This window comes from Pleuronectes platessa, chromosome 12 (assembly GCF_947347685.1).
Source record: "Pleuronectes platessa chromosome 12, fPlePla1.1, whole genome shotgun sequence".
NCBI classification, from domain to species: Eukaryota; Metazoa; Chordata; class Actinopteri; order Pleuronectiformes; family Pleuronectidae; genus Pleuronectes; species Pleuronectes platessa.
The window spans coordinates 6,636,630-6,659,649 of NC_070637.1; the positions used below are offsets into that span (position 1 = coordinate 6,636,630).

Sequence of the window (23,020 nt, forward strand, 5' to 3'; positions counted from 1 at the left end):
CGTCTCAACTCTTCACTAGACTGAACGCCTTCTCTCCTGTAGAGAACCACATAATAATGGGTCAATAAAGTGCGTGCACACATACACACACAAACACACACATGCACGTTTCTCTATCTCGAACCCTAACCCTGACACCAAGTGTTAACCCTCAAACAGCCCGTGAAAAATGTCCTCACAAGGATGGTATTGCACAAAAATTTGCCCTTAGAACCATAGATAGACATCTGCACACACACAAACACACACATATATGCTCAGGTGGGGCCGGGGAATTAGATAATCATATCTATGTTTGCTTTCCCTGTGGTGTGTTTTGCCTGTTGAGTGGGGGGTTGTTTATGACTTGTCACTCACCTGGAACAGTTCTGACAGAGGAAAAACAAATTCTTCATGTGAGCCAAACACAGACGCCCAGTGGAGATCATATAACATGTGAGCCACACAGATAGCCTCTACTGCATCAGCCCTGTTATTCACATCTGTAGTTTATTACATACAAAAGACTTGTCTTTATTTTGTATGTGTTAGACTCGCAGGGAGAGGCGTTCACCAACCTCAGCATGAAACCCTCTGCTGCACGGTTATTCCTCCTGAAGAGCAGGCCGTGCTGTGTGCGTGCACTGATCACACAAACGCACACCAACACTTAAGATGGAAGCCCAGCTGTGGTGTTTCTGAGGGTTTAAGAGGCAGTTTTATGCTGATCTGGAAACCAGCAGCACGTTCTGTTACAGCTGAACACTGAGGTTGTTGCTGTGAGATGCAACAATGAGGAAAACATCATTCCCATCACTTAAAAATCCAGATCCTGTGGAGGAAATGGCTCATGTGTTTTGCAGATTTCTGATAATTCATGTGCTGCTGTCAAACCAAAGCAGGGGAGCTCTGCCAGGTCTTCATCTGCACGAGTGATTCAACAAAAAAAAAGAAAAGAATGAAGAGACCTCCATCAGCGAGGACACACCGGGGCAGACATCTGCTCCCTGAGAAAACCCTGATGATGTTACGGTGCCCTTCTCATTCATCTGTCGTCTGTTCTTGGCCTGTATCCTGCATGTTCTGCAGCTGGCGCCCCTCCAGCCTGTGTAATGGAGCTTGGAAAGTGTTTCCATGGGATATCATTTTGAAATCTAGGCTGCCTGATGCTCAGGCACGGTCGCACATGTGAGGACAGTGTGCAGAATGAGATGTGGGAATCATTTGTGGCCGCCTCTGCTGTTTACAGCTCAAGGAACAAATGGATTCTGAGGTGGACGCAATGAATCATAAAAGGTGGATCATGTTTGAGGCAGATGTTAAAAAAACGTGAAAAGAACAAGGATTGTAAATATCCAATAATAAAATCAATCAATTTTTATCTCTATCCTTTTTTTATTTTTAGTTCTTGTCGGAAGTGAGTATGATGACGTTAAACTCCTGAATTCTACGGTGGCCCTGAGAGCTCAACGTACAGCAACTTAAAAAAACTCTTCCAATGTCGTTTGTCTATTTGCTGCGCATTTTTCTATTTGCTGCGCATTTTTGTAATGTGTTGTGTTGTGTGGTGAAATTGATGTTTTCTTACTTTGCATGTGTTTTCTTAAGTTCCTGTTCGTTGAGCTCTCAGGGCCACCGTAGAATTTAAACAAACCTCAGTCTGTGTTTACTTGACAGCAGACTGAACACCTGCTGCTTTTTGCTCTAAAATCATTGTTTCCATGAGCTTGCCCATGTGTAGCTCCACTTTCCAACAGGAAGAGGAAAACACCCTGGAGAGAACAAGCTGTGTAATACAGAGGTATGAGATGGAAGGAGAAGCTTTAAACAGAAATCTTTAAAGTTGATCTTTGGCTCGAACATAAAAAGGAGGCAGTTTGAGGTTAGGTTTTCTTAAAACGTGAAGGTGCAGATCCTCAAGTGTTTTTGCAAAGATTGAACTCCTGGTTCGGTACCTTGTATATTTTATTTTTGTATATTCTTTTCCAGTAGAAAAGGTGAGAGCACATCTTTGTTCGGTCATTGGCAGGCAGCCACAGTGTGAGAGGAATGATACAGACAGAACCCGCTCTGCAGAGAGCCTGAACATCAGCAATGCTCAGTAGCTACACCCCCCAATAACAAGACTCCAAATGTTTAATCTAAATAACAGCGACAGCATCGCCGGCAGCGTTTGTTAAATGAATGAGAAGTCTGCTCATTTATAAAGTTCAAATGCCATCAACGGGAGCTCGGTCTCTGAGGAGGTGATGGAAAAAGGGAAGTTGTGTGGGAGAAAGCTTGCCTCGCCTCGAAATGTCTCGGCTTCAAAGAGACACAGATAATTGGAAACATAACTGTGTGTGTGTGTGGGGGGGGGGGCTCAAACAATTCATGTGCTGCTCTCAATCCGGCTCCACATCACTGAGGCAGATCACTCGCCTGCTATTGCAAGGTTATTGCCTCATTTTAGAAAACTAATACTAATTTAAATGATTGTTTGAGTTGGAAACAATGAAGAAAAAAGATCCAAACAGGAGTATTATTATTTATCTTTACTATTATTTCTCCAGTTTAAAGCAAAAGTTTTCAATTTAGGAATCGGCACTGTAGTCTTTCTGCTGAGAAGATCGATGCCACATGAGCTGTGGCTCAGGAAGGACCGTGAGTCCTCCAGAAGGTCGGCGGTTCAATCCCCTTCTCGCCCGTTCTGCTTGGCCAAGTGTCCTTGTGCCAGTCACTGAAACCCAAAACACCCCTGACAGAAGCGGCACCAGTGTATCAGTGATGTGTGTGAATGTGTGAACAAAAGCACTTTGAGTGGTCATCAAGTCTCGAAAAACACTAAGTAAATATCTGTATCTGTCATCGCAAGATATCAGATGCATAATTGTCTTAACTGTTTTGTTCTTTTTACAGCTGACATCATGTTGTTTGCATCAGGATGTATTCTCTACCTCCTACTCAAATGTGTGCATTGATTCTGTTCTCAGGTCCCGAGCCTGACCTGCGGCCTCGTGCGGTGCGTACAAGTGCCTGTCAGGAGCACACCAACCTTCACACTCGGCTGGATGTAGTGGAGAAGGTGCCGTTTCCGAAACCAACCTCACATTTAGCCCTTAGCAGTTTGAAACCATGTGGTTGGGGATGTTTTGTAGGTGTTAAATTCAGTATTAGCTTTTTTCCATATATGAAGCAGCTCAGCATTTACCTTCAAGAACTAAACAAAACCAGACTTGAGTTTCACTTATTTCTCCACATTCTTCTCATCTGACAAAACCCAGTCTCACGCTGACCTCACCTTATACTAGCTGTTTTAGGCAACTGTAATATTCTTATGAATAAGTGATTGTATTATTTATGAGCGTTGATTCTATTATTCATACTACAACTTATTAAATGTATTATTCACATCAACTTCACAAATCTTGTGTCTCCTGTAGAAGGTGGAGGACACCGTGGAGAAGTTGGAGGTTGAGCTTGCTGCCCTTCTGGACACTATTCAAGCACCAAAGTGGCGCCCCCTGTTGGACACTGCAGGACAGACAACAGTGGACATCCTGGAAGAACCATTGCAGAGGGGCTAAACCAAAACCAACCACACATCCACGGGGGCGGGACTAAACAAGGCTCTTGATTCGGACTTTGAAGGATTTCATCTGTTTCCATGACATAATGCAACTCTTTTTATACATTGTGTGGATACATATACTGTATCTGTAAATAAAAATTACTTTTTTTATCTTGAACGAGGAGGCAGTTCTTTACAAAGCCGATTCTGCATTAATAATTCTCATTAATGCTTTTTCAGCTCATCTCTTTTCCAGTCTAAGGTCCAGTCACAGACTCTAACCTGCTGAAGTCAATAGGGGCAGAGCTGATGTTTACAGTTCCATTCAAAGAGAGAAGTTCACTTTGGACATCACTGCAGAGTCAACGCTCTCTACTGTTTCATTAGTAACCTGTACCTTAAAGGGACAGTTCATTTATCCACTCACCACTATGCCGATGGAGGCGTGGGCGAAGTGTTTGAGTCCACAAAACACTTTAGTAGTCTCGTTGGAGCGAAATCCAATACAATTTCTTTTTTTTTTTTTTACGTTTGAATATTCGGTCACCAGCTACTTCAATTGTATTGGATTTGGCTGCAAAGCAGTTTATCCCTTAAACTCCCAAAGTGTTTTGTGCTCTTGAACACTTCACCAACCCCTCCATCGGCATAGTGGTGAGTAGATAATGAGTGCATTTTAAATTTTTGGGTGAACAACACAGAATAAATACACAAAAAATACACGGATGTAAAATTACTAGAAGGAGTTTTATTTCGTTATCAAAGCAGTTAAAGCAGCATGTTTTTAAACACACAGAGCATTTTCAGCTGGTACAGTCACAAGGCTTTCACTGACTCCCTGTGAAAAAAGAAATCCTACAGCACAAGAGCATTATGCAAATTAGGATCACAAGGAGGAAAAGAGAAGCATAAATCACGTTTTCTTCTGGATTTGTTTTCTCACCAGGCCACTGAGTTTCAAACTGTATCCACAGAGATAAAGACATCTACAGTATGGTACGCCTTGAGAGCATCAATCATAGGAGACATGCTGCTGCTGGTCAAACACTAGCACAATGCCTTTTTTTTAAAACACCTAACAGCATCCAGAACATTAACACACAAAGAAACATGTCAGTAGGGTTTGCAAGCACGGCCCAATTAGGAATGATCACTGATATCAAGGAACAAATGTCAAAACCGTAGATTAGTATTGTAACTTAGAGAAAAGCTACACTTAAATGAACCGCCAAAGTCAGTTTTTAATCCATTTACAGATGACGAACATATAATTGAACACATCCATTTCAGGCCTGTGCTAACTCTGATGATGTGCTTTCTCATTTAAAGAGTCTTAGAAATGATTGAGCTTTCTTTTCCACGAATGGAGACATTCAGTGATTTTAATAATGAAGCAAATTCTGTGTCGGGGAGAAGAGAAAACCTGCCCCAGTTCCAATTTCATCTTTCTGCACAAACAATAACGCAACACTTAACCCACAACAGATCATCACACAGAGCCGCTGGCCTCAACTTGCTCATACAGCGAGGGTACAAGCCTGTATGCTTGAACAGAGCATCACGACAGCCTACAGGATGCCAAAGGTACTGCATATCATCTAAAAATATCATGCCGTCCATATAACAGTGGGATTACACGATTTTTTACAGTTTAAAGTTCACAAAACTCACTGTCCAGGAGCAATGACGCAGGCCAGTTACACTCTGATATGGACTGTGTCGATAATGCGGTGAGTACCAAGGTAAGCTATTACCAAAAGCTTGTGCATGCACGAATCGGCCAGTAGAGGCTCAAGCTCAAGACTTTGGCAGGAACAGGCTTATACTATAAAGGTACATGCAAAAAGAAAGCACAGGGCTTGATAGTATTAAACTCCTCATATATTTTGCCGAACTTTGAGGATGCCACTTTTAAATCACTTTAAAGAAGCTTCTTAATCTAATCATGATGTATAGTGTTTAGAAATACTTTAACATTTTGGGAAGTACACTTATTTGCCTTCTTTGTGAGGGTGAGATGAGAAGATTGCTACCGCTAATGCTACCCGGCTGATCTGTAAGCATGTTTACTGTTAGCTGACTTACACAGCTCGGCCATAAATTACTTGGTATTAATAACTGGTATAGTGAAGGGATCAATCATTTAAAATTTTACAAAAATATCGGAACTCAGAGTTATTGTTGACTTCCTCAATCTGGAGTCTATTGCCTCTTTAGGTAGAAGTAAACTGCCTCCACCAGGAGTGCTTTGCTAACATAGCGTAGCAAGTAAGACAATGTATCTATTATAAATCAAAAAGTACTCTTCACAAAACCATAAAAAAAAGAGGAATACAACTGAATGTTGGTTCACCAGTGGCTAACGATAGCGAGCAGCAAAGGACATACCAAATGTCATTTGTAAAATGAAATATTGCTGCTGATTATCTATTTTGTGAATTATTTTCAACAAAAGTATTTAAATTTTACCTTTAAAAAAACTTCAAATAAACTGAACTGAGCTAAACTTTGAAGAATCAATGGGACGACCATTGCAAGTTTAAATACAGCCACTGAGACAATATACTGTAAAGTTCTTCATCAAGTGCTTAGGACGTTTAATCCATGTTAAACCTACTGGACGGGGAGTTGTCTTTTAGTAGAGTTAAACTGCGTCCGCCCACGGTGTAACGTAACATAGCGGTCTGTCAACTCACTCCTGGGACTGATAGAATCCTCCTCCTCAAATGACCTTATTGACAACAAGCCACGGCAGTGCTACAGAGTTACCCTACCCTATGAAATGATTGTTTATCATCAGTCTCTGTTTTTTGGGGGGGATCTTTGGCCATTACTTACTGGCCAGTCCTCCTCTTTAACACAGAGTGAAAATGATACCAGACATGGAGGCTGTTGAGAGGATTCATAACTGTGGTTTTTAAAACAGGATAAGGTTTCTCGGTACATGCAGCCAGGTTAGCAGGAGCACCATGGAAATGGAGCCTCCTGATGTCTTCTGCTGCCTCGTCGTCCCTCGAGATTCTCCTAAACAGCTAGAAGGGCTCGCTGCAAAATTCACTCTTTCAACATACCAATTCACTTTAGATCCAGACTTAACACACAAATTTTAACTCTGAAATATGTTCACGCATTTAAACAAATATATTTACTTTGTTGGTGTAAAAGGATCTAGTGTAACTGCGACTATTCTTTCCAACCAATCAGAACCTCTGCTCAGCATATCTGGAAATATACTGTTCCTGGTTGTAGTCCTGGCCAAACAGAGTATGTGAATTAATTTTAATTGATAATTTAGATATTGATTATACACACACCAGTATTTGTGTTAAATTCAGCTAAGCTAAGCCAAGATAAGATAAGAACGGCAAATTATCTCTCAGCTCTACACGACTTAGTGGTAGCATCTATATTCTCATTTCATCCTTTTGATAAAAAGCGAATAGACATACTTCCCAAAACTATAACTTTTAGGTCACCCCCTTACCTGAAATAGATACTTTATACACAATATGATTGTATAAATGATAGTATTTTTTTCACTTGCAGAAGGAACGCTGACTTTATGTTGTACTGGGAAACAGAGACATACATTCACACACTTTAAGCTCCTTAGAAATGGTTATGCAAATGGTAGAAAAGCTTTGGCATATTTTGCCTACAAGTTGTGCCTGCACACTTGGAAAGAGGAGCAGAACGAAGCATTAGAAGCTTCACGCAGCTCTTCCTTTAGTTTATACGTCGAGTTCGAAGTCCCACATAAAACTGTGGTGAGTTTAATAACCTACACTTTATGCTATTTACACGGTTTTTATTTTATTAGGCCTTAGGGTTTTAAGGTGGACTTTTGCTACATGTTCCCAAGTGTTCAGACTGAGATCAATGGTGCCACCTTAAATGTAACACTATCATGATGACAGTAATAGCATATCTCATCTATACCAACAGGACACAGCTACACATTTAAGTTCAGCCCCAAAATAAACTCTAGATGGAGATGATCTTTATACTAACCAAGCACTTAAAGAGATGATGGTGTCTAGTGAAGCAAATAGAGCATTCTAATGATTATTAAAGGAGGTGACTGTAGCTTGTTTATATTTATTCCTCACAGCCGAGCTTCTGAATGCTCTTTGAATAAGAGCGCGAGCTAAAACACTACATCTTGGGAACCAAAGCAGTGACAAGTGAAACCTTTCATCTTGATTGCTGCACTAATTTCCAATAGATTTCCCGTGCGCGGTCATCCTAAAAAAGCTCAGAGAAACAAGTTGGTTAATGCTTAAGGAGGAAAATCAAACAAGCATGGCTACACTGTTATTCACAAAAAGTAATTATCATCAACAGGCGTCACTTTAAACAGGTTTACAACATGAAAACCAGCCACACTGTCTCGCTCGCTTGAAAACAGCCATTAACGCTTATTGTGTCTCATAAAGGTGTTACACTAGAAGGAAGGCGCTCCAGGGGAAAAATGATTTTTTGGAATTAGGGCACACAATACATGAAAAGGGCAGAAGGAAGAAGACACAGGCAATAACATAAACTTGAGTGCCTGCGTGTGCTGAATAATTCAGTCGACCCCATCAGATTTTGAACAGGAAGTCTGAGGGGGGGGGGATACGTCTCTCCCGAAACCACCAATCCCACTAAAACCCAGCACCGCTATTGCTCGGGATGTCATCATGCTCGTGGGGCTCTCTGCTCCTGAACAACACCTCCTTGTAACTGATACCTTATTTGTCATGCTATACTGTAACATTGCATAGAAGTTAGAGCTTACTCTAGGTGGGGACTCTCTGGGACTCTGCTTCATTCATGCCTTACCGGAAGGATGCTACAGAAAAAAAATGAAAAGATAAGAGAAATGGTGGGGGCCACTTTAGGTCCTGCTGTGCTCCAAGTTGCCCTGCTGTGCGTTTCCTCCACCCCTAGCTACAATAGAGGAGAGAGGTGAGAACCTATCTACTGGTATGGCACAAACACTGCAGCGGCCAGAGAGACCTGCAATCGTCACTGTGAGGCGATGTGGTGCTAGCAGCTGCCGGGGGAGGAGCACACCGAGCCGCACATGCTCCGCTTGGAGGAGGACTCGGGCTCCGGCTCAGGACCGGGATCAGGTTCAGGCTCAGGTGCGTCATCGCTGGTGGCCCCGGCTTCGGCCTCCCTCTCCCCATCTCCACTGGCATCATCGGCACCGGCCTCTGACTGGCCCTCGTCCGGACGCCTGTCCAACCTGAGTCCGGAGAGAGGGGGAAGCAGATATGAAAACACACATGTAATGTTACAACATGTGCATGAATATACACAGTTTTTGTTATTCTTAATTTTTAAGAAATACAAGTATGTAAGTATAGTTAAATCAAACATACACACACAGAAACAGGCAGCTAGTAGTTGAATGCAAAGAAAGGCCTTGATCTTATTGTAGAGTGCTATTCTCTGCTCTGTATAACTCCAGATGATTACTGCCTCCATTATAAATGGAAGTAGACTCCAATTAATTAGAGCAACAGGATATAATAAGACTTTTCCCACACAGAAGGATTTCAGTAATGTTGCAGTGGCAGGACCTGGTCAATAATAAATGAGGCAATAATTCAGAGCAGCGCTGAAGTGATATTCCTCCTCTCACACTGCAGATACACACATGTCCTGTGATAAATGGACCTCAGGCTCTTTATGTAGGATGTGCTGCATATTTGGCTTCACAGCGAGGAGGTTCTGGGTTTGAACCAGAGTCTCTCCGTGTCTGCATGTTCTCCTCATGTCTGCTTGCTGCTTTGGCTTCCTCCCCAAAACATGCATCTTAGGTTAATTTGAGACTCAGAATAGTGTGTAGGTGTGAATGTGAGTGTGAGTGGTTGTTGTTTCCTTTCATGTTGACCCTGTGATACACTGCCGACCTTTCCAGGGTGTAAAACGCCTCTCGCACAATGTCAGCTGGAATTAGCTCCAGCTCCCCCTGTGGCCCTTATTAGATAATTGGTATAGATGATGCATAGCTGGATGATTTATAAACCAATGTCTTGTCATTAAAGCGACCTGTCATATAGTGTAGAGTAATATACAATGCTCTCCTCTAGGCTCACTGACTTCCTATACCAGTGACTTAATTAAAAATGTTATGGTTTTGACTTATCATGGTCATAAATTAGTATTTTCTGCACCTCTCTTCACAAACTGCAGCTGATAGAAGTTCCTAGCTTTCCTCACCCACCGTTAGTGTTCCCTCTGCTATTTTACACAGCAGTGATGCTCCAGGCTATGTTCAGTGCTAGCTCCTTTTTAATCCACGCTTTAAGAAACAGTCATGGTTCAAGTGCAGGTGACAGTGAGGCAAATGTTTCCTTTTTATTCTATAAAACAAATTATTATGATCAAAGCAGAACTACAGCTTCTTCTTTTTTAACAGATTGGGATTTGTTTTTGTAGATTTGATCATCATTTACATATTATAATATGATTTACATGTTAGAAGTTATTATATTATTGTACCTGGCAAGATAACTGCAGTAGTAATAGTCGGGAACCACAGTTGGTCAGACAACTGCATGGGTTAATGGTAAATAACATTATTCACAGTCCACAGTAAACATCCACCTCTGACTTCAACTTTGACCCAATGTTCTTATCTTAGTAATGTGTTTGGTACTTATCATTGTTGGTTCTAAAAGGATCTGCATATATTTGTTTAAGTGCAAATTAAGCAGAGTAACTGTATTATTTCCCCCTTTGCATTTGGTCTAAAAGGTGTAATGGAAATGTGGATGTCATTTGTGGATGTGATGTTGCATGAGCAGACGTGTATGTGGAAGATTGACCAGCTTGTTTATCTATTAGGGAAACTTTAGGTTTACGAATATTGAACAGAGACTTTTACTTTATGGCCTCTTGAAGCCTTAACTCCATGTTTTCTCATGCAAATGGTTGTGGTCTCACATCTGGGCTCTTCCTTAGAGACATGAAGGCAGGATAGCTCCCACCCTGATAAGACATCAGGAGGGTAATAAATACATTTACATGGGAGGGGAATGTGGATTATAAGAACACAACTATCATCTCTGTTCCTTGCTCATTTGTACATGTTAGTCAGGTGATGTGTACTGTGAGTCCTTCTGCAGATGTTGGATTAAATTACAGGAAGACAAGTGCAGTGAAGACTTTGTGCTTCATTCACAGAATTTGCCACCACAAAGGATAATAATTCCTGTGTTGCCTTGATACTGTTAAATGTGTGAAGAGGAAAGTCTGCATTTAGCCCACGTTACATCTGGCCTGCTGCTCTTCTGCTCTCTTACCTCTCCCGGTTGAAGATCATGAACTCTTGCTGCACCACTTCAAGGCACTCCTGTAGGTAGTCATTCTCCTGCAGGCACACAAAACAACAGATATCATCGTCATCGCCACCATCATCTTCTTCCCCATCAACCTCATCATCATCGTCCAAAACTACAAATAAAACTCCATCAGTCAACTGTGTAACCTCTGCGACCTCTGGAAATGTCTTTTTACTCATTCCTTGGTTTCGCTTCCTTTCCTTTGCTCTTTTTAAACAAGTCATGAATTGTTTGTGAGCCCTCCTCAAATTGGATGTTTGGCCCGAGACAAAAATAGAAGCTCATATTTCCAAAAGCACTTGAGGCCATGACAACAGCACTGAAGGCTTCATAATTTAATAATCTGGGTAATAACGCAGTATGAGCACGCACACACACACACACACACACACACACACACACACACACACACACACACACACACACACACACACACACACACACACACACACACACACACACACACACACACACACACACACACACACACACACACAAAGTTTCATAACCCTGCTATTGTTAGAGGTACACACTCCTTGCACACGCTGATCCATACAGATAACACTCACGCACACACACACACCACTGACGTTAATACCACTGATGTCATGATGACTGACTGATGGGAACAGGCTGCTTCTCATGAATACGGAGGGGATATCTCCTGTCTGTGGTAAATAATTTCTCAATCAAACATAACAAATGCAGAAGAGGCAAAGGGACGGAAATTATGTGTGTGCACAAAAACTCTGCTCTCAGCACACACAGGGGATATGAAAACATGAACAAGGTATATCATATGTGATCACATGTCTTTAATTTAATAAATAATTTGATTTAATTACAGATTTTTCAAGGCTGAAACTAAGCATTATTTCCATAGCATTTTTTGTCAGATGAAGAGTCGAAAGCACATGAGTTATAAAATTTACGTCAACCTGATGTCACCGTGGGTCTAAAAACCAGACTATGTTTTCTGCAACATTAAAAGTTTTACGAAATAGGTTTGTTGCTGAGAATCATTTTAAAGTAAACCAGTCCAGTGCCTGGTCTGTGGTGATGATGGTTTACAGTTTCCTTTCTGAAACTGTGACCTGCAGTAATTGAGCCGTGGCAAGCAAAGACCAACTGCTGCACTCAGTCCACGGAACCCTGAAGCTGCCCCATCGCTGCTGCACAAAGATCTGTTCACCTTTCAGTTCAAAGTTCAGGTGAAGCTCCACTCAGTGCGCAGAACCCTGAACTGGAGAATCAGTTGTTGTTGCTGTAATCGTGAATTTGGCCATTATTGTGTTCAACAACTTCTCCTACATTGATGTGTCCAAACCGCCACTGCTACAGTGCACTGGCTGCCTGATCCTTCAAGGTTTATTAATATCGCACAAAATCAACACAACATGCAAAGTGTGAAGCCGATAAGATAAACAGTTCTTGAGATATGTGAGCCACAGACAGACAGAGATTTCTTGAAATAGGAGATCGATATGAAGCAGGTGGTTAGCTTAGCATTAGCTTTCAGCCTTAAAATGTTGAAAAAGTTAACATGGTTCTGTTCAAAGGAAAAAACAAGTCAACTACCAACACACTCAAAGTTCAGTCATCATCAAATAACATCAGGTGCTGTCTGTGGCTACATATTTACTGTACAGACACGAGAAAGGCATCAATCCTCTGATTGTATTCTCAGCAAAAATAGGGAATAAGCAACCTTTACCAAAAGTTTGAACTATTACTTTAATTTCTAAATCCAGTTGTTGTGGTAATAATATACTTGTTCTGTGGCCTGTTCAGGATGGAGTTTATTTTTATTTCAAAGGATCACAAATAATCAGGGTACCTCTAAGATAGCTCACATGAACAGGAAGTCTCTCTTTATGCCCACTACCAAAGTATTACTCACTCTCATCCGAGATAATTCACTATAGCGGAGGAAAAGCAGATGCTGGGAATTGGCCCACCGCCAAAATAAAAATATGCAGTCTTGACGAGAAGTGACAGAGCGGAGAGCGGGGTAAACCTGAGATGCATTGTTATCTCCACTAGGCCGTATCTCTGAGGAATCCTTCTATGCAGCCGGTAATGGTTTTCTGAGACATATGCATGTGCCCTCCACATATGAATTTACTTTTCAGAAGCTAGATGATGCAAATGATGAACTAATCTGATCTGCACAAAGAGACCAATCATTAAATAAACAGACACAGCAAACCAAGGCATGGCATTAAGGCAAATAACCCTTTCACATGTGAGCAAAGATAAAACATAGTCCTTTCTATTATCAGAGGGAGTAAAGGGCTTTTAACAAATGCAGAGACATCTTGAATTCTGCCTTCATGCTTTCATCTAATACAACCTTCTTCTCAATCCAACATTATGCCTTTACTTCTGAGGTTATGAGATATTCCACTATTTTATCTATTGTATCCAAGGCTAATACAGATGGTGCAGGTTAGTAGTTAAACTAAGGAATGAAAGGGTGTGTCTTTTGAAAGAATCATTTAAAGACACACACACAGACCATGTGTACACAAAGCGCATTTCCTTTGTTTTCTGTAAAAAGACACATTCTTTGAATTTTTGATGGCTGACCAGACAAAGCAGGTTATTTGTTGACCCTACTGGGCTCTGTGGGGACATTCTACAAATTGTAGTGGGTGTTTTCGCACCCACTACAATTGCACATGACTTGTTTTTATACAAAATAATGAATTAAAAAGCTAAAGGCCATGTAGTGAGACTCCCTACATGGGCATGGTGTGACTATGACGTTTATTTCGGTCGTAATCCCACTCGACGCACTCCAGCGTATCGTTTCTGACATAGAGGAACCACAACAAATCGCGGGAGTAGATTTTTTCCAGAGTTTTTGGGATGCCAGATACCCAAATTAATGTGTAGAAGCACTACAAAAGTGGAATTTTCATAAAATGTCCCCTTTAAATTCCTGGCTAGGTCTGACTCTGGGGGGTTTACAAGAATCTGCCATGTCACTCACAGACTGTGAATCCTTGCTGTTGTCTCGAGACCGGTTCTTGGCCAGCCTCTTCTTCTTCTTGTGAAGAGGACGCGACTCCAGGATCATCTCCTCCAGTTCAAAGGTGGGGTCGCAGTGGAGGCGACCTTTCTGTAGGCAGGAGATGCATGAGATAATGATCAGATAATTTGAAACACAAACACACACACTCAAATGCACAAAGGATCATTAAGTCAGCCGCAGAGCCACAGAGTGCACAAACGCAAAGTTCACACTTAAATTAATACACTTGCATGCACACACAAATGTTCAGTAAGTGCATGTGCACACACACTATAGTGAGATGCCATAAAAAAAGCCATGTTCAATTTCCTTTGCATTATTTAGTTGTTACACATCCTCAGCACGTTCAGCCAACACGAGGAGAAGTTTCTAAGTGTGCTTGTGTTTAATCTGCATGTACACAGTGTGAGTCTGTTTGTCTAAGAGTGTGGAGCTTTGTTGCAATAGTTAAGGTTAGTATAAGGGGCTCGGACTGGCGAGTCCCCCACCAATAAAGTAAGAATGATTTTATATATAAGTAAGATGTGTGTGTGTGTGTGTGTACAAGTGGATATGAGATCTCTTCAAACTAACATTAGGTACAAATCCGGCCTCCATCTTCTTCTCATACACGGCGTCCCAGTTAACGTCAGCGAGGTAGGGAGATGTCTGCATGTCGGACACGCAGGAGAAACGGTGCTCTGGGTTCACTGTCAGCAGCTAGAAGCAAAGGACACACACACACACACACACACACACACACACACACACACACACACACACACACACACACACACACACACACACACACACACACACACACACACACACACACACACACACACACACACACACACACACACACACACACACAGCAATGTCACCCACATCGTGTCACCTCCCCAGTAGCTCTATCACCTTCACAACTTCTCTCCTCAGTCACAGCCAGACTCTTCTCACTGGGAGGTGAAATAAACTCGAGTGTGAGTGTAAAATAAAAATCCATTGGCTGGTTTGGTTCCTTTTTACTGTGCGGTCTCAAATACAATGTGTCTGGGCTATTTCAAATGAACAAAGGAAGGAGCTGGAAACGTTCTTTTAAATTTCTACTCCTTCCTGGCTTCCCTGAAGGTCTTTTGCCATAAAAATGTCAATGTCAATTTATATATGAGTTCAGAGTTATTGATTGTTTGTTAGAATGAAGTTAGATAGGTCTTGACTTTAAATGGACTGAATGGGCTGTATTTATACGACACTTTTCTAGTCTTATAGACCAATAGAGTGTTTTACAGTAAACATCTGTTTTACCCATTTAAACAATTATTCAGAGCACTTCTATAAACAGCACTTTTTCTATCACACACCATTTACACACTGCCAGCACAGTTCTGTGTCATGCCTATTGAAACGTCACACAGACTGGAGGAGCTGGAGATTGAATCACCAACCTAATGGTTAGCGGCCGACCCGCTCAACCTCCTGTGTCACAGATGCAATTATGAGTTTATGTTGTTTTGCTGTTTTTGTTAAGCATCAAGAAAACCTTGAAGCCCCAAAGTAACAAAGTATAATCAAGCAAGCTAACTACGCTGTCAGTAGCTAGCTGACTAACATGGATGAGGCAGGATATATGAGTAATACTACAGGTAGCCACCAGGTGGTGATTGAGACGCTTTGGCTTCACTTTTGAGGAGCAGTCATGCCGTCCATCTTTATATCCAGTCCAGGGGCTGGCCAGCTTGGCATCAAAATAAGGAGACTCTAGTTTTAGCAGTAGAAAGACGGTTGCTTTACACAAAGTTGTTTGTCTTTCTCAGAGGAACATTAGCTAGCTGCTGTAGTTAATAGTCTCTTTACTTTAAATTCAAGCCCATAACCTTTCCGTGCTAGTTTGCCTGTTAGGGAGGCAGCATCTGCAGCGTTAGGCTAAATAAATGTGAGATTAGTCACAGTACTGTATCTGCCTATGGTGTTTATTTACAGCTGCAAAAGCATGTGGAGCAAATGAGGCATAAACATTCATTTCCATGTTTGAGCCCTGTCAGTGAGGCCGCGTGTGCACATGCACGCTGGAAACACCTCAACTAAGTGACATGCAGTGGATTCTAATGTCATGGATTCAGCCTGTGCTTTTCCTGCCAGAGGAGCAGACACAGTGTCGGCTGTGAAGAAAGCCATCAGTCTGACACTGTTGCTGCTCCAGCTGATGGGAGACGTGGCAACATTCATGAGCCCGCTCCGTAAAATTGGACAGCAGCTGTCAGGCACGCTTGCATGTGATTGGCTGAAAGCTCTCAAGAAAAATTGAAATAAAATGTCACATTACATATATGGGAAATTGTTGTCAGATTGAAATAAAAATCTGTTGTATAGACTTGTTTCTATTCTTAAATATATTTAATATTTTAGGATGAAGTAAATTTTCACAATTTATTTACTATGGATTTGTTTGAAATAAATGGCTCTTTATTTAACTTAAACTGCAACATAAAATAAACTGCATAATAGAGTAAGAAAAGTGATCAGTCCAAGCCCCTACTGGTAAACCAACCAACAGGGGGCACTGTTCATCAATCATCTCATCGGGGCTTGGAACAACATTGTTGCACTGATCAAGTCAGATGAATGCCACACATAAGTGGAGCCCCTTAATCCTGGGAGGAAAGAAAAGCCAGTGCTGATACTGTGGTGTTTTTAAATGAAAAGGCATCTGTTTGGTTCTGCACCTCAGGGTAAACACTGGAAATGAAAATGGGATGCGGAGCGGGTTTTGTTGTTGCGCTAATTCTCTTCCTTTGCTTCTATTCCTTCCTTGGGTCACAGGCTGATTCGGTTTTCTCCTGCAGGGCGGGTAAGGTCTGTCTGGGTGGAGTCCAGACGCTGGTAATCGATTAGCAGCAGAGCGGAAGAGACCCACGCTCCGTCCAGAACACTCAGACACAGAGCACACGCACGCACTCATGCTCACATGTACACTCTGCCAAACAGAAAAATATCCTTTTCAAACAAGCCACGTGTGCTCTTACCCACTCCAAAATCTTTAAATAACTAAATAAAAAGAGCCAAATAATTTGTTGCACCACTTGATAACATTTTTTTACAAACTAGAAGAATGTAGACGATAATTATCACAGAGAAGCCTGATTCGAGAAAGTGTTTAGCAGATTTATTTCAATTTAACGTAAATGGAATTATCTCATCCAACTGGCACATTGTCATGTGTAAGTAAAGAACATTTTAAGCCTCAATATGAGGTAGAATTACTTGTTTTGACACACACACACACGCACACACCTATCTCATCTCACCCACTTGCTCTGTTTCAGTGCTTCCATCCCTCAGATTCCCATCTGTCGTTTTTCTTCTCCTTTGCCCAGAGGGTCTCAGCTCATCCCCCCCCCCCCCCTCCAGCTCCAGTCCTCCCACAGTACCTGCATCCTCTGTTCCTGTGGCTTCAGTATGTACCCCGATACCACCCCTATATCCCTGCCCTCCTTCCCTCCTGCTCCTCTTGCTAGGGAAAACAATCTGTGTTCAGGCTGTGGGGTCAGCATTAGGTTTAGGTTGATTTCACTTTATCAGAAATGTCACTTGAAAATCTTTAATTAATGAAAAATATATATATATAGTTGCGCTGTTTATTGAGTAAGTAATAAAGGTATAATTTCTGCAAAAAAAAAAAGTCTGGTATTTTGAGGTAAATAAGTCTGATTTCGCCACAGAATGGACAACATGAACATTTTATGAAAATAAACCAGAAATGTTTAACGAATGAAAAAATAACAAAAGTTGGACAACTGTGCACTGATCCACAAATCAAGCAGAAGCTGGAGGAAACACATTTAGCAAAGCAGATTATCCATCATCAAACTTCTTCCAAAATCAGATAATTATGTGTAAGAAAAAAGAGAGACTCAGCATGTCCAATTATTTTCATAAATCTCAGCAGCTTTCCATTAGCTAAGTAACATTTATATTAGTGATATAAAACACCAAAATCCCCCACCTCTACCACTGATCCAATTTCATGATAATGGAATCTCTCAGCAGTAGAAGATTTCTGAGTTGTGAATCGAGAAGCGAATCCTACTATTTAACTGACAGAGCTTAAATAAAATTAAGAATAAAAAGTAAATGATGTCCCACTGAGTGCAGCTCACCTTCCTCAAGAGGGAAACCAGGTCCTTGGGCCAGGCCGGGTTGTACTGCACGCTGACTGTGCTGAAGAGCTGAATCAGCGACTCCACTGAGTTACTGGCATGTATATCATAGGGCCTCTGGGATGGAAACAGGGTGAGACAAAAAGGAAAAGTAGGAAAATCAAGAAAAAGAGGGTCGGATGAACTAGCTCGGCTTCTGCAATCTTGTGCAACATGAAATATCAAATTGCCATAATTTCTCACCCATCCACGCAACAATTCGAAGATTGTCACCCCCAGTGACCACCAGTCGACTTCAATGGCGTAGCCCGACCCTCCACTTATAAAGGACTGGAAGATCTCGGGGGCTGAAAGCACAAGCAGAGAATCTATTGGGTAGCTGAAAGGCTTTTGGACACTTGATTAAAAAGCACATGTTCTTTTGACAAACAGGGGGATTCCGGGTAATCTGGGACATGTTTTGCAGTTTTGATATCTGTCACTAATTCCGATATCTGTTCCACACATGGAGATATCATACTCAGAGGAGCCATGACACAGCTTTCAGTGCTCTTTGTGCCAAAATAAAACATTTGATAATCTGAGACAGGTCATTTTTCTATAATCTGGGACACATGTATTAGTCTTTATGCATGACAAGCTCAATATTACCAATTCTTTAAAAGCATTCTGAAAAAATGGCTAAGAAAATGTATTTTATTCATAGAAATGTCATTAGTTCATATTGACTTACAAAGTCGTAGTTCTTCATAAAGAACCTTATCTTAAATAAAGAAATTATAAGATTTAGTATTTTGGATCATCTCTGTCCTAGACACTGATTATGTGTTAGTTAACTAATCAGACAACCTGTTTAAACAGACAGGGACCGACTGTATTTACCATTAACTTCTGTCTGACAATATGCTACATCTCTTTAGTGTATCATTGTTTTACTTCAGGAAGTCCCTAAATGCATATTTCCCCATTTAGACAATTTCAATGACTGTCCCAGATTACCCAAAGCCTGCTGTCCCACATTATCAACCGTATTTAACCAATTGGGCCAGCTTTAAAAAACAACAACTCAACATATAACAATTAGGAACAACTTATTTATGAAAGATTTGTATCCTTAACATGAATCTTGTCAGATTCTTAGGTCATTAACTGTGTCATGCTATTCCAGGGGGGGGGGGGGCTTCTGATTGGCACTTGCCCCACTCCTTTCTCTGACATCACCCCCATGAAGTTAAGGGATTTGAGTCACACGATGTCCATGCAAAAGTCTTGTTGACTAGATTTAGTTAGAACAGAAAATAAACAGACTGGGGCTTAGGTGTCCCACATTACCCAATGTCCCAGATTACCCAGATTCACCCCATCACCAGAAGCTGCTCATCTTCTCTTCAGCAAACACCAGACAAGACAGGACAGTCATGTATGTTTGTCTCAGCCTCCCACAAATAAACAAAGGATCTCTAATAATTACAGACGACGTGGGTGCAAGTAATCTTGTCGAGCACCCTCTAGCAGCAGTATCTAATTTTGAACACATTGTATTTACTATAAGCTTGTAACATAGTAAAGTCAAAGTCAAATAAATTTCGACAAAATTCAGAGACCATATATTTTTCAATCCAATACTGCACAATTTCCCTGTTCATGGAATACCATAACCATCTTACAGTATGGATATTTATTTGTAGAAACACATGAGACCTCCATGATGACACCAGACATAGTCGATGAGATGGTTGTGGTGCAACGGTTAATCAAAGTTACCCATGTAGGGCTTGGTCCCAGCTAAGGCCGTGGCTCTCTCTTCATTCTTTATTATTGTTGCAATGTTGAAGTCCGTCAAGTGAACATGACCTGAAAAGACACAGGCACAAAAAAACCGCCATCAAAACAAAGTCCATCTGAACTTGTTAATTTTTTAATGACTGTCTCTCATCACATGAAGAGGAAACATGTTGATGTGCAATGTAAGTCCTGACATCTCAGTAAAGTGGATTAATGTGTCCTCATGGTTTTGTTTATCAGATAAACATCCCTGACTCCTCTGACCTCGTTCCTGCTGTGATTCATTAGTAGCCTGCAGGGTCATTACTGTTGTCTCAGGATGGACTCAATCCCACTGCTGTCTTTATACTGTGCATTTTGTTTTGGCATTGTACACTATTAAGAACATATAACAGGTTGAACCGAGGATGCTCCGGACACAAAGATTCATCTATTTAGAACAATTTTTAATCTGTTTATCTCACTCAGCCCTGCATCTGTTTTGCACAAAAATCTGATTACAGCAGAGGAAATAGGAAAACATGAAGACACACAGCAAGTCAATAATAAGCACATTCAAACATCATCAGAAACAAAACAATGGCCTTTATGTCCTTTGTAATTCTCTCTACATATATGGTGCAATGTACTGGGAGGCAGCCAGTCCATGTTCAGCATTTACTGGTGGGGTATAAAGAGGTATGCAGTCCTCAGATCTGCTGCAATGGACAGTAGTTGTCGTCATTTACTCACTAAGACATTATTGGTGATTCATAAATGAGACAGTGGAAACTGCATCAAGCTTTTTTAAGGTGGAATGTGAGTGAATGAAGGAAGAGAGAACCATTGGTTGATGACAATAGAATATATTTTTTATGTTTATCCATTTCAGTTTAAGGTTAAACTAATAAATAATGATGTGCCAAGCACAAAACCTTGAGGTACGCCATTAGTTATGAATCAAGTGTTTGATGTTATGTGAGACCATCAGCAGAGATTGCAAGGATTAGATCAGACAAATATGACTGATTGAATATATATGAAATTATTGATAATGAATGTATATGAAATATTAAAAAAAATCTGACAGAGAGATAGATTTGTCTTCCTATCCAGATAGGCACAAACAGGCATACACACACGCACAAAGCTGACAGTTTACATCCTTACCTTGCTCATCCAGCAGGATATTGTCTGGCTTGACATCTCTGAAAAAGACAAACACAGACATGCAGAGGCGTCACAAAAAATCCCCTAAATAGCCCTGAAAAGAGTATTTGTGTTAAACAGTAAATATGCACAGCAGGTTAACCTAAAATAAACGTTTAACATCGAAAAAGTTCAGGTTTTGAATATTGAGAAATTAAAACTTAAAAAACTGTTTATCTGCCTGAGATCAGACTTGGCTTATGACATAAGGTAACAACCCCACAACTGTCATTAAACTTTGATTAAGATTTATTTTGTCTTGGTGTCTGGAGATGAGTGACACAATATTTTATTTAGCGGAGCACTGCTCAAACTAGTGAGAGGAGCCTGAACCAAACAGCGCAGACAGAAATCTCTAACATGAAATAAACAAGAATGATGTAAGTCGACCATTGGGCTTATGCAGGCGCCTACAGGTCAAGACAATTTAACGCTGTAAAACTGTAATCAGTGTTTTTAAAGGATGAAACCAGTAAAATCTTATATTTTCTGATGTATTAAGCTGTTTTAGTTTCAAATGCGTTCAAAAAATGTATAGTATTTCTCTAATAAATGTAAGTCAAACACAATGACTCAAGCCATTATAGTTTGTGAGAAAGACGGGGATATGATGTGTACAGTATGTGTGGATGTGAAAGTCAGTAGGAGGTGTTTGTAGACTGATGCATGTGTGAATAACATGTTGGAGCAACATGCTGTAGTGTATGTGAGTGTGTGTGTGGGAGAGAGGGATAGAGGGGGAGAAAATACTAATTCCCTATATTTCGAGTTGTCTGAGCACATGAGAACACAACCATCACCAATGCCCCTGGAGGCTCTATCTTTGTCTTCACACACTTTTTACACTGGGCATCCATGCTACACTTACTCAGGTGCACACTCACACCCGTGCACACACACATCTCGACATTTCCCAGCCCTTCCAAGCCCTCCACAGGCAATTAACGGAGTGCACACAGCTTATTTAATTATGCCGCACGTCACACTGGTGTGGAGAATACACAGAGTCCGCGGAGAGAATCGGCACACCCCATAGACACACGTGTTCGCTGCCGCTCTGCAACGCCAAGCTGATGCTAGTATCGTCTGCCAAAACTCTTGCAGGGAAGTGAAGGAGGTGGCGGTGGCGGCGAACACGGATCCAGCAGCACAGGGCTGGAGGGAAATACATACATGTTCACGGAGGAATCCTGATTGAACTGCCAGCTACAGCGCCATTCTGTTTGAAGTACAAAATTCACTTCACGTTTAATTCATTTTGCAGCGAGCACGGAAACACTAATCCAACATGAAACAGCATGTAAAGTGAATTCTTATTTTGTAAAGGAAGAAACCTCCTGTGTGAGGTGATCTCACAAGTAAAGCTTTTAACATGTTAAGTGCGGAAGAGATGAGAAGAGAAGAGACGACGAGAAGACACAAAGAGAAGAGGAGAGACGAAGAGGAGAGAGGAAACGAAGAGGGATTCCACTTTACTCTTCTCGTAGGACTAATTTTACCTCCTTGGGCATGGTGGCAGCTGACTGTTGCTAGGAGACCAGAGACCCCTTCTTCCTTCAGTTGGTGCAACAAAATAATTGTATAGTATTCTCCTGCCAAAAAACTTACAGGGTGGAAATAAATTGTAGAGAAGGGGACGACCATGGACACCGAGGGATTACATGACACAACTGTGTCAAAGGCTGAACAGTTGATGTCAAGGAGAGGACGAAAACACACCCAGAAGGCAAAGACACGGTTATGATCCATCACGTGTTTCTAAATGAACTTTATGAACATATTGGAAAAAGAAAAGAGAAACAAAAGCAATCTGTTGTGTGGCAAAACAATTCATTTGTTGAACCTGTTAAATACTATACTGTAGCCTATGTTACAGGAAATGAAAATTATTATATATATGAATCTTTATGCAGCACACAAACACTTATATGGATAAACACTTGTTCTGCACTAATGCTAGAATCTTGCTTTTAGTTAAAGGAACAGAATAAAATTTTGGAACTTG

The 23,020-nt window shown here is 41.1% G+C and overlaps 1 protein-coding gene across 1 annotated transcript in view; it reads right to left on the reverse strand.

Moving 5' to 3' along the window:
• Positions 1-4,257: 4,257 nt before the first annotated feature.
• Positions 4,258-23,020, reverse strand: part of LOC128453297 (serine/threonine-protein kinase 32C) — an 86,726-nt gene continuing 67,963 nt past the window's right edge. Inside the window, exons 5-12 of the mRNA XM_053436105.1 lie at positions 20,977-21,014; positions 19,807-19,896; positions 18,286-18,389; positions 18,043-18,159; positions 14,477-14,602; positions 13,862-13,990; positions 10,828-10,895; positions 4,258-8,762 (exon numbers count right to left, since the gene is read on the reverse strand). Coding sequence (XP_053292080.1) covers positions 8,561-8,762; positions 10,828-10,895; positions 13,862-13,990; positions 14,477-14,602; positions 18,043-18,159; positions 18,286-18,389; positions 19,807-19,896; positions 20,977-21,014 — 874 coding nt within the window. The 3' untranslated portion in view covers positions 4,258-8,560. The remainder of the gene's footprint in view (positions 8,763-10,827; positions 10,896-13,861; positions 13,991-14,476; positions 14,603-18,042; positions 18,160-18,285; positions 18,390-19,806; positions 19,897-20,976; positions 21,015-23,020) is intronic.